The 14,454-nt window shown below is 56.4% G+C and overlaps 2 protein-coding genes across 3 annotated transcripts in view; one reads left to right on the top strand and one right to left on the bottom strand.

Moving 5' to 3' along the window:
* The window catches only part of CCDC12 (coiled-coil domain containing 12), a 58,925-nt gene extending 51,822 nt beyond the window's left edge, over nt 1-7,103 (bottom strand). The window contains exons 1-2 of one of the 2 annotated variants that reach the window (XM_011939218.1): nt 7,025-7,103; nt 2,970-3,176 (exon numbers count right to left, since the gene is read on the bottom strand). In XM_011939218.1, coding sequence (XP_011794608.1) covers nt 2,970-3,104 — 135 coding nt within the window. In that variant the 5' untranslated portion in view covers nt 3,105-3,176; nt 7,025-7,103. Of the gene's footprint in view, nt 1-2,969; nt 3,177-4,618; nt 4,686-7,024 lie in introns of those variants that run through there. The other variant, XM_011939217.1, reaches the window with a different exon arrangement.
* NBEAL2 (neurobeachin-like 2) overlaps nt 4,819-14,454 on the top strand; it is a 29,641-nt gene continuing 20,005 nt past the window's right edge. The window contains exons 1-6 of the mRNA XM_011939220.1: nt 4,819-5,048; nt 13,080-13,168; nt 13,253-13,381; nt 13,496-13,577; nt 13,671-13,792; nt 13,922-14,004. Coding sequence (XP_011794610.1) covers nt 4,998-5,048; nt 13,080-13,168; nt 13,253-13,381; nt 13,496-13,577; nt 13,671-13,792; nt 13,922-14,004 — 556 coding nt within the window. The 5' untranslated portion in view covers nt 4,819-4,997. The remainder of the gene's footprint in view (nt 5,049-13,079; nt 13,169-13,252; nt 13,382-13,495; nt 13,578-13,670; nt 13,793-13,921; nt 14,005-14,454) is intronic.

The following is a 14,454-nucleotide window of genomic DNA, read 5'->3' as shown; positions in this document are numbered from 1 at the left end:
GTTCACGCCATTCTCCTGCCTCAGCCTCCTGAGTAGCTGGGACTACAGGCACCCACCACCATGCCCAGCTAATTTTTTGTATTTTTAGTAGAGACAGGGTGCTACTGTGTTAGCCAGGATGGTCTCAATCTCCTGACTTCGTGTTCCGCCCACCTCAGCTTCCCAAAGTGCTGGGATTACAGGCATGAGCCACCGCGCCCGGCCTCGTACTCTCATGTTTATAGCAGTGTTATTCACAACAGGCAAAACGTAGAAGCAACCCAAATAAACAAAATATGGTATACACAACAGAATATTATTCAGCCTTTAAAAAGGACTGAGATTCTGACACATGCTACAACATGGATGAAGTGTGAAGACATGCTAAGTAAAATAAGCCTGTCACATTAGGACAATACTGTATGATTTGATTATATGAGGTACCTAGAGTAGTCAAATTCAGAGACAGGAAGTAGAACAGTGATTGCCAGGGGCTGGGGAAAGGGGAAATGGAGAGTTATTGTTTAACAGGTACAGAGTTTGGGATGATGAAAATGTTCTGGACATTGAATTATACATTTAAAATGGTTAAAATGGTGTATTGTATGTGTATTTTCCCACAATTTTAAAACACAGAAAAAATAACAATCAGGCCATATTTCCAGCCCACTGAGAGAATCCCTCTTTAAAGGCCAGTTCTCCTGATGATCTAGCACATCCTTCCCTGGCAATGGGCCTTGTGGATGCTATTTTGTCCTTTGCATTCTGACTTCAAACCTGGCCCCAATAACCTGAGCCCTAAATTCAAGCAAACAGCTCAGGTGGACTAGCCATTGTTTGAAAGGCTGAGGCTTGAGCTTCTCTGGAACAGGCAATTTAGGGGATGTCTGTTATGTTCGACAGGCAGCCAACAAAAGCAGAAGCCACTCTAGCCAGCTTTCACTCTCTATTACTTCCCTTTTCAGTTTCACACAGGACCCCAGGGAAAATAGGGGTCAGACTGTCCAGCCTGTTTTGTTTTTCAGTTGGAAAGTGGGAAGTGCACCCCCATCTCTGACAGGTCTAGCTATTTAACATTCTTTGTACTTCATACACTGAAAGATACCACTTTCACCCATCTGACAACAGAACCAACAACTATGGCCCTCACTGGTCTGTCTCTACAGCCTTTTCACACAGATTATCCCATCAGATCTCACAATAACCCAATGAGAATGAATGTGTAGGGATTGTCATTCCCCACTGGAGACATGAAGAAACCCGGACTCAGAGAGATGAAGCAATGTGTCCCAAGTCCAAGTAAAAAGCAAACTAGGGTTTGCACACAGGTAATGAACTTCAGAATAATTCTTCCTCTCCATTACGTTGGAAAGATGAACAAAGTAGAAATGGAACTTTTCATTTGGTGTTAAACGACAGCAAGGAAAAATGCTTTCAAATATGGCAACTAATAGGCTAGTAAGCCCATCCCCAAAGGAAGAACTAACGCCCTCTTCTTTTTTCCCTTTTTTTTTTTTTTTTTTCTTTTGAGACCAGTCTCATTCTGTAACCTGGGCTGGAGTGCAGCGGCGCGATCTCGGCTCACTGCAACCTCTGCCTCCCAGTTCAAGCGATCCTCCTGTCTCAGCCTCCCGAGTAACTGGGATTACAGGTGCCTGCCACCACACCTGGCTAATTTTTGTATTTTCAGTAGAAACGGGGTTTCACCATGAAGATCAGGCTGATCTCAAACTCCTGAACTCAGGTGATCCGCCCGCCTGGGCCTCCCAAAGTGCGGGATTACAGGCACGAGCCATTGTGCCCGGCCCTCCTTCCCAATTTCTAAGGCCCACCCTAAGTTACTAAGTTATAAATAGATCTTTTCTTTTTTTTTATTTTTTATTTTTTTATTTTATTTGAGACGGAGTCTCACTCTGTCGCCCAGGTTGGAGTGCAGTGGCAGGATCTCGGCTCACTGCAAGCTCCACCTCCTGGGTTCACGCCATTCTCCTGCCTCAGCCTCCCGAGTAGCTTGGACTACAGGCGCCCGCCACCACACCCGGCTGATTTTTTTTGTATTTTTAGTAGAGACAGGGTTTCACCGTGTTAGTCAGGATGGTCTCGATGTCCGACCTCGTGATCCGCCCACCTCGGCCTCCCAAAGTGCTGGGCCCGTGAGCCACCGCGCCCGGCTAAATCTTTTCTTTTTTTTTTTTTGTTTTTGTTTTTGTTTTTTTTCTTTGAGTCGGAGTCTTGCTCTGTCGCCCAGGCTGGAGTGCAGTGACGTGATCTTGGCTCACTACAACCTCTGCCTCCCAGGTTCAAGAGATTCGCCTGCCATAGCCTCCCGAACAGCTGAGATCACAGGCGTGCACCACCACCCCCCCTGCTAATTTTTGTATTTTTAGTAGGGGCGGGGTTTCGCCATGTTACCCAGGCTGGTCTTCAACTACTAACCTCAAATGATCCGCCTGCCTCGGCCTCCCAAAGTACTGGGATTACAGGCGTGAGCCACCGCGCCCGGCCTCTTTTTGATTTTTGCACGCAACGACTCCGGCTGTGTACTCATTGCTGTCACTTGCTGCCCTGTCCAAGGAGTGCTGCCGGACTGGGGAGTCTGTCTGACTCAGAATCGAAGACGGGGGTTAAAGACCAGCTAGGCCATCGATAAATGGAACAAATCACGCCTAACCCAACAAGTATCCGAAACTACAGGCAGCCCTAGACACCTACACGAGCAACACCCGGGAAGCAAGACTCAGATAGATTGCGGATGGCTGACCACTACCTTACCCAACACCGCGCATGCGCGACGACCGCACCAGCCCCAGAGGATTCTCACGCCAAGCAGCCCCAGACACCGTGGGCGGGCGCCGTCTTCTCGCGCATGCGTTACCGCCAGCGCATGCGCATCCTCGGCAGCAGTCTTTCCTTATTAGCCCTCCGCTCTCCTCAAGCCCGACCCGGACCCCGAATCGCCTCAACGACGACCCTCACTCCACATTTCTCACCTTGCGGCCGGTTTTCTCCCGTAGGGCCTTCAGCCGTTCCTTTCGCCGCAACGCCTCTTCCTCTAGCCGGCCCACACCAGCCGTAGTCGCCTCCATCTTGCCCGCCGACGCCCCTCCTTTTCCCCCGTCTTGCATCGCGCATGCCTAAGGACAGCGGATAAATGTCTCGCGGCCAATCCAAGGACGAGAATGAGAGACTGGAAGGTCCTGAAAGCCAATCAATGCGGGGTTATTATGGAAGAGCCCGCCCCGCCTCGCCCTGCCCCGCCCCACCCCGCCCTTTTTCTTCCGGGCAACTTGCCTAGTGGGTGGGGAGCCAGCAAAAAAAAAAAAGCTAAGGCTCGATTCATCCATTGCTGATCAGTGAAAGAGCAGCAAGTGGAATTCAGACCCGAGAGAAGGTGAAAAGAGTGCGTCGATCGTTCCGGTTTTGCCTAAGCACTAACCACACTAATCGCTCCATGCTGGCGTCTTGGAATGCCCTGACCCATCTTTGTCCACTTGACCTGACAAGGCTCGAATGCCTTCAAGAAACCTTCCCTGGGCCGGGCGCAGTGGCTTACGCCCGTAATCCCTGCACTTTGGGAGGCCGAGGCGGGCGGACCACGAGGTCAGGAGATGGAGACCATCCTGGCCAACATGGTGAAACCCCGTCTCTACTAAAAATACAAAAAATTATCTGGGCCTGGTGGCACGCGCCTGTAGTCCCAGTGACTCGGGAGGCTGAGGCAGGAGAATGGTGTGAACCAGGGAGGCGGAGGTTGCAGTGAGCCGAGATCGCGTCACTGCACTCCAGCCTGGGCAACAAAGTGTCTCAAAACCAACAAACAAACAAAAAACAGAGCCATGAGGCACCCACCTCTTGAGGTTAGAGAAACAACATAAGTGAAGCAAGTTCTGGGCCCTGGAGTTGGGGAGTGGGGGGAACCCCTCCACTGGAGCGTTTGGGAAGGCTTCCTGGAGGAGGGAGGGGGACCCGTGGTAACGGTCTAGGTCTAAGCCTCTCTGGGATCTGGGAGGGCACCGCAGCCCCGAAGGTATTTCAGAATAGTCCTGCTGCTAACTTCCCGCTATCACACTCCACAAACAGCTAGAGCTCAAAAGTTGAGTTTTGGTCTTCCCATAAAGCGACAGAGTAGCACCTGGCATTTGATAAGCGCTACAAGGGGTCGTCATGGTGGTGGTGGTGATTATTGGTTTTGTGTGTGTGTTTTTGTTTTGTTTTGTTTTTGAGACGGAGTCTCGCTCTGTAGCCCAGGCTGGTGTGCAGTGGTGCAATCTCGGCTCACTGCAAGCTCCGCCTTCCGAGTTCACACCATTCTCCTGCCTCAGCCTCCCAAGTAGCTAGGACTACAGGCGCCCACCACTACGCCCGGCTAATATTTTGTATTTTTAGTAGAGACGGGATTTCACCGCGTTAGCCAGGATGGTCTCGATCTCCTGACCTCGTGATCCGCCCGCCCTGGCCTCCCAAAGTGCTGGGATTACAGGCGTGAGCCACCGCGCCCGGCCAATGGTGGTCATTATTGTTGAAAGACCCTCGCCACCCCCACGCGGCCCGCCGCCCCTTCCCTGAATGGCGGCAACTGCAGTCAGGCCAGCAGCGTCCTGGGCGGATTCAGACCCTGGAGAAGTCTGAAATTCCTCACCCCGACCCTCGTCCCGGAGGCTCAGGCTGGCCCTTCCAATGGCACTGGTGGGGCGGGGCGGCGGGGCCGCCAGGCCCATAGGCCCCTCCTCCTGCCAGGCTCTCCGCCCTTTACACGGTCCCGGGAGAGGCGGGGCGGCGGTGACTGCAGCGAAGTGCAGGAAGCCGGGCGGCGGCCGGCAGTAAGAAGGAGGAGGAGCGAGCAGACTTGGGTGGCTCAGCGCCGCGGAGGCCACAGCCGCAGACTTCCCCAGTAGTACCGCGCCGCTCCGCCCCGGAGTGACGCCCTCCGCCCATGGGCCTGGCCGAGGGCAACCGGCGGGCGGCGCGGAGGAGGCGGCGACAGGTGGCGCGCAACAGGGCTGGAGCTGGGCCGGGCCATGGCCGCCTCGGAGCGGCTCTACGAGTTGTGGCTGCTCTACTACGCGCAGGTGAGCCCGCCCCGCACCCGCACCCGCACCCGCGGTGCCCCCAGCTTCCCGCGCCCTGCGCCTGCTGCACCTGCGCCCAGCGCCGCTGGGGCTGCGTAGCCGCGCGCGCGCAGGGCATGCAACGGCTCCGCACACACGTGTGTGCCCCCAGCCCGTCGGGTGCCTCTGACACTTATGCCTTGGGGACAGAGCTCGCGGTCGTGCACTTCACAGCAACCCACCCCCACCAGCAGGACTGTGCAGCCTGAGTCTTTCTTGCTAGAGGAGAGTGGCCTGGGCCTAGGCGGCCGGACGCTTCTTCGCCTTTTTACAAATGGGGAAACTGAGGCCTGGAGAGACCTGGAGACTGGCCAGGAGGCTAGGGGGAGGGGGACTCAATTTGTATATGGGCTGCCTCTCCCTTGGGCGCGGCCCGATTGGGTGGTCGTGGCCAACGGGTCTGGGGGTGTGGGCCAGCATAGGGGTATGTGTGGGCCGACGTAGGGAGGTATGTGGAAGGGGAATGCTCCCACTTCAGGTCCTTCTTGAGTTGCATCCCCCCACACCCCCAGCAGACAGGCTGCCATAAGCTCCTCCCTGACTTGAAATGACCCACCCCACCCCCATTCTGAGGGGTGGACCCAGGACCTCTCTAGGAGCAGAAGAAAGGGTTTTGCTCTGGATGCCCAGGGAGAGGGTGGGGCGTTGATTCCCTGAAGGATGTCTGAAAAGGTTGGAGGGAGGCCCTTTCGTCCTGAGCTCCCCACCCAACTCAGAGACTTCTTCAGGTGGCCTCAGAAGGTGAGGGGAGTGACTCTGACCTGGGTGTCCCATCAGCTGAGAACCTGGTGTCACTCACACCGTCTCACACGCATAGTCCCCCATTTTCCTTCTGCACCCACAGCAGGGAGGGATCCCAGGGTAACACTCCCCTCCCCTTCACCCAGCACCTCCCTCCCTGCACCTGCCTGGCATCTTGCTCCTGGCTCAGGTGTGCCCTGGGCACAATGGACCATTGTGTGCCCTGAACAGTTTGTCAGTGGAAGGAATTCATGCTCAGACACGCTAGCCCTCCATGAGGAGGCTGGCCCGCTGTGTTCCACCAACGTGGAGTCCAGGCCAGAAGGACCACAGCCTCTTCAGTCCGCTCAGGTTGCAAGAGGTCCATGCCCTCGGCAGGAGGTCAGGCATGGAGTAGAGTCCCTCTTAGGTATAACTCAGATCAAACTCAACTTCTGAGCCTCTGCTTCCTGCCTGTAAAATTGACACAGCCCTGGCCGGGTGCACTGGCTCACACTTGTAATCCCAGCACTTTGGGAGGCCGAGGTGGGCGGATCACAAGGTCAGGAGATCGAGACCATACTGGCCAACATGGTGAAACCCCGTCTCTACTAAAATACAAAAATTAGCTGGGCATGGTGGCGCGTGCCTGTAGAATCTCTTGAACCAGGGAGGCGGAGGTTGCAGTGAGCCGAGATCACGCCACTGCACTCCAGCCTGGTGACAGAGTCTATCTCAAAAAAAAAAAAAAAGATGACACAGCCCTGACCTCGGGGGCTTCCTAGACTCTGTGGAGAGGTAGCCATTATAGCTGGTCCAGACCAGAGAAGGCTCCTGTTTCCCTGGCCTCATCGGGTCCCCTCGCCCCAGCTTCTCTGCTTCCATCCCCAGTGGTTGTGAAGGAGCAGAGGATTTGAAGAGAAGCCTACCCCTAGTCCTCCCTCTGACTGCCCCATAGCTATGGGCAGGTTCTAGGTGCATGGGCAGGTAAAGGGGACTTAAACCAGGTGATGAGTGTGAGAGATGTTAATGATAGGTCTTCAGGCCGGGTGGCAGGCTGCTGGGAGTGTCTTGGTATCTCCCAGAACAGTAACTCCAGCATGGTTGCCTCCTGATGCCCCATCTAGCTGAGCTCTGTACATGGCCAGCCCCCATCCCCTCAGGAGGTGGTTATGGCTCATATCTGTGCTGAGCCTCCCCCTCCAGGAACTCCTCACCTCACAGGGCAGGTATGGAACATAGGCTGGCAGGTTGTAGCTTTGGAAGCCTGAGCAGGCAGAGGGCAGTCTGGGGCCAGGCAAACAAATCCAGGATGTGACAGCAAACTCAGGAGCCAGGCGGGGCCAGGCTGCCTGAAGAGGAAGCTAGGGCCAACCTCCCAGCTCGCCTTCCTGCCCGCCTGCTCCTGCTCCTGGAACCCCCAATCCAGGGAGGAGTAGTGCTATGCAACTTTGAGTCCTGTTAGGGACCTATTGTGTGCGTGCTTGGGGAGGGGGAGTGCAAGGTAAGGGGCGGAGCTGAAAGTGGGTGTTTAGAGACCCTTTAGTTGGCTAGCCACCCAGCCAGCAACACCTGCACCCCTCCCTTCAGCTGTGAGAGCTGACATCAGCTGGCAAACCTGTTTCCCCAGTTGTGGGTCTGGGTGGGGATGGAGAGGGGGGAATAACTCCTTCCTGCCCTTCCTCTTCCTTAAAGACCCCAGGTTTAGACCCACCCACCCCCTCTCCCTGTGGGCCCAGCTCAACTGGGGGCCTCATAGTGAGGGAGGGGGCTGTGGGTGGCCGCTGAGGGAAGAGGGAAGAGTCAGAGCACCCCAGGACCTCACTCAGTTGGAGCTCCTTAGGGCCCTGGTGGGGAAACCAAGGCAGGGTCCTACCACGATTGTCAGACCTCACATGTAGTAGGTGCTCCTTGGGTATTAGCTGAAGGGTGGGTCCCATAGCAGTGACCAGTCAGGAAGTCACCCCAGAGGAGGCTGAGTTTGGGCTTTGAGGGCTGAGAGGAAGGAACAGCAGGAGCAGTGAGACAAGAAGCAAATTGTCAGGAGTTGGGGTAGGGCAGAGCTAGTCAAGCAGGCCTGGTGGACAGTGGGGGCTCATCCAGAGGACTCCAAGCCCACCAGAGCTCCCCCAGGGAAGGCATAGGAAGGACAGGGGAGTCTTGGGGGACTGGGGACAGCACCTGACAGGCTGGCAGTTGGGCAGCCCATAAAAGTTAATGCCACATAGCATGCAGATGAGTGGCCCCTGTTCAGGCAGGAGCAGCAGTGATGTTCAGCAACCCCCCCAGTGAATGGGGTCACAGAGTGAGGGGGCACTGAATGTGGAAGGGCACTCAGGGTCACAAAGTTCAGGGCAGAACAAACCCTCAGGTGACAGGAGGGAGCAGAAGCTGACCTGTCCAGCTATGCCACTGAGGCCTCAGAGGGGTCCAGGGAGGTTAGGTCAGGCTGGAGGCAACCTCGTCCTGCCCACACTTCCCCCAGTTCCTTCTCCCTAACTGATGATCTCTACTGCCTCTTAGAAGCCTGGTCAGGCCCTCCACTCCCCCTGGTACTTTATCTGGTCATATTCCTTTTTGGGCCTCAGTTTACCTTCCTGAAATGGGTAAAGGGAAGGTGGAATCACTTCCTTGGTGCTTGGTCCCCTGCCTCTATTACCAAGGTGCCTGAAGGAGGAGGGTCTGTAGTGACAGGGAGATGAGCACACAGCCCAGGCTTGGGTGGGCACTGGTCAGTCCTGGGGTTGTTATGACAACTGGGGAGCTGATGGGGAAGTGTGGAGTCCCCGGAGAAACAGGGTCACTTACCATGGGTCTATGGGGACCCTGGAAGGAGATTCCCATTTTCCATAGTGATAGTAAAAGGGGTTGGTCGACTCTTGAGCCACTTGCTTGAGCCTGTTTCCACTCTGTGGAGTATGCTTTCATTTCAATAAATCTATGCTTTCCTTGCTTTAAAAAAAAAAAAAAATAGTACAAGGGGATGGTCAGGCCCTGGGGCAGGGTGGGTGTCATGGAGATCAGAAGGTCTACCCTTTCAGCACCCCCTCTCCAGGTAAGGAGGAGAGACTGGCCCAGCCACCCAGGCACTCAAACCACTATCCTCAGTTGTCCCTGTCCCAGCAAAGTCCCATCTTCCTGCTTCATCCCATGGCCTAACATCCTCCAAGCCTGACCTCCAGTCCTGGTGATGTAGCCAGAAGTCACATTTAGCTTGACATTGTCCTCCCCATCCTGATACTGAATTGGGGGACCCCCTAGGCCTGAGATAGGCTATTCCACACAGACCCCACCCTGTCCCACTTCTGCTTGTCTGTCCCTGAAGATGGAGTGCTCACTACCACCCAGGCAGCTCTGACTGAGAGGAGTCACCCACTCTTGAGCTGTGCTCTTCTCTCCCTTCCTGCTCCTAGCTCTTCCCTGGGGTCTATTAATGCCTCTTACTGTCACTCACAGTGGGGGCTGGGGGTTGTTGCCTAGAATTCAGGGAGCTCGGGCAGGCCAGAGCCTCTGGATCTGGAGCTCCACTCACCTTACCCTGACCTCGAGTTGGGTAGGTGTGGCTGGAGAACTTCTACCCATGAAGCAAAGGGATGGTTTTAAAGCGGTGAATGTTAGGTAACAAGCCACCGAGAGTTAGAATGGGGACTGGACTCCGGAACCCATGTGCTCACCACTGATTTGGTTGGTGAGAGGCACCAGACAGGAATGGGTCTTACAAAGGGTGCTGATGCCCCTGATGGGGGCATTCCAGCAGAGCAAACAAGAGCAAAGCACAGGCAGACCCGTGGGGGTAGAGACAGCGAGTCACGCCCTTGGGCCCGGGCATCCTGCGGGTTTGGGGTGTGGAGGCTGGAGGTGAGGTGGGCACCACCCACACAGGGCCTCAGATGTGAGCTTGTGATAGGGCATGTGACTGGCTGATCAGGCTGTGATGGTGACAGACGTCTACTCGAGGCCCACTGTGCGCTGGACTTGGGGTATGTCAGGCAGGGTCTGGGAGCAGCATGGTGTCAGGCAGCTCAGTGATCCCTGTCACCTTGGCAAGCAAGGTGTACTCCCTGTACTCCCCACCAGTGTCACAACCACCAGCCCTCAGCCCTCAGGGTTACTTCAGAATTCCAGAGGAGCCTCAGTTCCATGCGCAGTCAGGGTCTGTTTGAGCCCAAGCAGCCCTCAGGAGCCCCTCACCCCCAGCACTCTCAAGTGCCCTCACAGCTAGTTGGGCATAAGTTGGGGTCTCTGGAGGTGACCATGAGACCCCCTCTTCCCAGGGACACCGACCTTCCCCATTCCCACAACCTTCTCCCCTGCTGCAGGACCTGGGCATCACTTACCTATGGGCCCTGGAGAGGGCTTGGCAGGTGTAGCTGCTCCCAGCCTGCCCTCAGTGGGGGACAGGGTTGGGGCTCTGACCCAGTTAGGTTGGGGCGAGGGGCTGGACTGTCCCTGACCCATGTTCCTCCTCAGAGCTGGCACAACTGACCAAGGCAGAGGCTCTGAGAGGGGCATGGGAAGCCTGAGCATCACGGCCACCCCTCCCAGGCCCTGGACCGTCACATGCAGCACTGCTACTATGCTCTCATCCCCTGCCATTCTCTGCCTTCTGACCCTGGCTCCCTGAGGGACTCCCATACCCCGACACATCGCAGTCTCAAGCCATGGGGCCTAGGCCAGAGTTGGCCTGAGGCCTTCCAGGGAGAAAAGGTAAGACCCAGGGAGGCAGGACAGGCAGCCACCCCACCCCTGCTTAATACTGTGCTTTGGAGACCTCCTCATCCCCTTTCAGAGCCCCTGAAGGCTGTCTTGATTGCCCCAGCCCTGAACCCAGCTCAGCCTAATCTGCTGAAAGTTTACAGGACTGGACAGGCCAAGGCTGTGGTTCTAGGGACAGAAAGCAGGAGTATGTGGAGATTGAGGGACCCACCCCTGTCCTGGGAAGGCTGATCAAGGTGATGGCCATCAGGAGGGTGGGAGGTTCCTGCTCAAGTACTATAAGCCCAAGTCACACAAGGCAGTAGGGCGTAGGGTGGGCAGAGGCCTGGACAAGAGGATGTGAACCACAGATGGGGAGAGGTGGAAGCCAGAGAAGCAGGTCCTGGTTGGACCAGCAGCCTGGAATGCCACGCTCAGCAGTCGAGCCTTTATGGGGAGGGGTTAGACATGGTCAAATGTGGACTTTCTGGTGCTCAGTAGAGCTGCAGCTGGCAGGAAGACTCCCATTTTGAGTGACTGGCTTGACTGAGGGGCAGAAGAGGGGAAGACAGCAATGGGACATATTTGAAGGCAGCCAGTGGTCTACGTGGGGCCACTGAGGCAAGGATCGGGGTCACATGGTCTGCATGGGCTGGCTTGCTAGCAATCATGAGTGGTCCTGGCCTAGAACTAAGGTCTGGCTTTCAGCATCCTCAAAAGTACACTGAAGACAAAGTAGTAGATAAGGCATCCCCTGTGGGGCCTCCTGTTTCCCCATCTGTAATGGGAGAAGTTCAGAAGAAATGGTCCAGGACCCCTGGCCGCCTCTGCTGTCTCGGGATCTGGGTATTTTGGGCTCCTTGCTGATTGTTCGGGAGGAGGCTGCCAGCAGGAGAGGGTGGAGAGGTCAATAAATGTAACTGACAGGCAAAATGTCATGGTTGTGTGGGTCTGCTCCATGGTGGCCCTGGCACCTCTCTGAGTTGTCTTCAGATCTGCACTAAAATGTACCAGGGAGTTCCCCAGTCACAGGGTGGATGGCTGCTCTGCCTAGGTTTTTTGGGGATCTGGCTCAGGTCTGCTGCGGTCAGGCCTCTTGCCCTGGGGCCATTCAGGCCTTGCCCTGTAGTTTGGGTCCATAGACTGCAAAAATTAGCCATCCATCCAAAGATAGTTCTGGAGGTCCTTGGGTATGAGGCCCACGGCCCCTGGGGAGCAGCCGCAGGCCTGCTGAGTACTGACCATGATGTGTCCCTTGCCTCTCCATCCTTTGCCCCTCGAGCTCCCCGGTCCACCTCTCGAACTCTAGGACTCAGCTGGTTGGGAGCTCCAGATGGGGCCAGCCTGGAGGAATTCCTGTATAAGCCACCACCCACCCCTATCCCCTGGGAGGGGCTTAGAGGTTAGAGGAGATGCGGGCTAGGCTAGGATTTATCAGCTGTGTTCCTGAGCAAAGAGAACTGCAGGGTCCAGATGAGGTGGCCAGGACATGGCGGTGGGGGCGGGACAAAGGTATGGCTGAGTCTTCTACATCGACCCCTATGGCCTAAGGCCTTGAGCACAGGTCAGGGAGCTGTGGGTGCCTTGAGTGACGGGTACTGAAGCAGCAGGATCAGAACCCTCACCTGGATAAGAGCTCTTCCAGGCGCCAACCTCATGCTTGTAAAACTAGTCTCTGGCCCACTAGCCCCACCCAGGATAGGTGACTCCACCCCTCTGTAACAGGTCCCACCCTCAGCGCAGGCCAGGTCGCTTGCAGCCTCTCTCACTGGGGCCCAGGGTGCCCCAGCCCCCCCACATCCCTGCGGTCTGCCGGGAGGAAGCGGTCCCCCTCCCCCACCGTGACTTTGCATTTCCTGCCCCAGCCCCGGGGCGGGAGGAGACGTTTCCCGTTCACACCAAAGTTTTCCTGGCAGCGCCTAGACCTGGGCTTAGCCACTGCCCCTCTTGCCCATGGAACCAGCTCTGGGGCCTGGGGTCCAGGTAACCAGCGAGGGTGGGTGGAGGTTCCCGGGGCAAGGCAGTGCTGTGCATGAGGATGTGTGCATGTCTGGGTCTGCCTGTCTAATGGTACACATGTGTCCCGGGATCCACAGTTAAAGAAGGTTACTGAAGGTAACCCCTTCTGCTGGGCTGGGTGACAATGGCAGATGAGGATCCAGCCCAAGGCTCTTGGTAGGGGGTGGCTGCTGTATGGGACACCTTCTCCAGCCCTTGCACCAGTGTGGGCCACAGCCACACCCCACTTACGCCCCTCCCCTGGCTGTGTCAGACTTGCCTAGGACTGCAGGCGTTAGGGAGGTGGGAGCAGAAACTAGGAGGCTGAGAGAAGCAGTGGGGTGCCTAGAAGAGTGGTCAGTATGTACCTAACTCTCTGATGCTGACCTTCCAATGTCCTGCCCTCCCTCCCCCATCCCTTACTCCCCTCCTCCACACCCACCACTCTGCCTTTAATCCCTTGTCCATGCCCTGTGTCCACCACCATTCATTCTTCACCTCTGTCTACATCCCCTTGTCCCTGCCCTGTTTATTGCACCCCTTCTGTCCCCCACCACTGATCCCCTGCTCTGCCTACAGAAGGACCTGGGTTACCTGCAGCAGTGGCTGAAGGCCTTCGTAGGTGCCTTCAAGAAGAGCATCTCACTGTCCTCTCTGGAGCCACGAAGGTGAGGCTGGATCTACACAGAGGGCAGGGACAGAGCAGGGAGATTGAGGGGTCCTCAGCACCCATGTCTCCCCTTTCCTTGCAGGCCAGAGGAGGCAGGTGCAGAGGTCCCGCTGCTACCACTGGATGTGCTGCATGTGCTGGCCGAGCAGCTGCACCAGGCCGACCTGGAGCAAGCCCTCCTGCTGCTCAAGCTCTTCATCATTCTGTGCAGGTGTCCCTGTTATCCACTCTCTGAGCAGGGGCCTAGAACTGTGGGCCAGAGGGAGCAGGGGTGGGGAGGGACATGGTATATTATTGTGACCTCTCTCCTCATTGACTCCCCCAGAAACCTGGAGAACATAGAGGCAGGCCGGGGCCAGGTGCTAGTGCCCCGAGTGCTGACACTGTTGACCAAGTTGGTGGCAGAGGTGAAGTGGCCTCTACCTTGGGGGGCAGAGGGTACATGCAGGGAGGCAGGCGGTAGCCATGGCAGGGTTAAACCTCTCTCCCCACACCTACAGCTGAAAGGATGCCCACCACCCCAGGACCAAGGGGCACAGTTGGAGAATGTGGCCCTACATGCTCTGCTTCTCTGCGAGGGCCTCTTTGACCCTTACCAGACCTGGCGGCGCCAGCGCAGTGGGTGAGACCCAGCCCAAAGGCAGGGAACCCAGAGGAGGGTGGGGAGAGGATGGCTGTGCTGGGCCCAAGGAGGGGTGAGAGCGGGGAGTGATGAGAGCCAGGCTGATGTACTTGGCCTCATTGCCCCCAGAGAAGTCATCAGCTCCAAGGAGAAGAGCAAATACAAGTTCCCTCCTGCTGCTTTGCCCCAGGAATTCAGTGCCTTCTTCCAAGGTCAGGCCCCGCCCCTACCCCCACTTGGCCCCACCTCCAAACCTAGGTCCCTTCCTGTAGTTCCTTGTTCCTGCCATACACAGGAACCACTTGGTGGCTGCATGCAGGTCTGGGAGAACCAAAGACTAGGCAGGAGTTTAGGGACAGACAGAAGAGAAAGGACATCTTGGGCTGGAGTGAGGGCATCCCATCAGGTGGAGGGGTGGGGTCAACCTGCCTACCCAGATTTCTCATCCTCTTTCCCTCCCATCTCCTGGATCCTTCTAGCCACTTGTACCCTACTCTGATCTTAAAACTCTCTGGTCCAATCCCTTTGTCCCCATAGCCTCCACCTACTCTCCACCCATCCTGGAGACACAGTAGGTATCTCCACCTCCTGCTCCCTGGCTGCTGGAGGATCCGATGCCCAGGACAGCTGCGGCCACCTGTTCACAGGTGGTCCTGTGAACC

Source organism: Colobus angolensis, unplaced genomic scaffold, assembly GCF_000951035.1.
Source record: "Colobus angolensis palliatus isolate OR3802 unplaced genomic scaffold, Cang.pa_1.0 Scaffold18, whole genome shotgun sequence".
Taxonomy (NCBI): domain Eukaryota; kingdom Metazoa; phylum Chordata; class Mammalia; order Primates; family Cercopithecidae; genus Colobus; species Colobus angolensis.
Note: the sequence above shows the minus strand (reverse complement) of the source record. Positions and strands in the feature narration are given on the sequence as shown.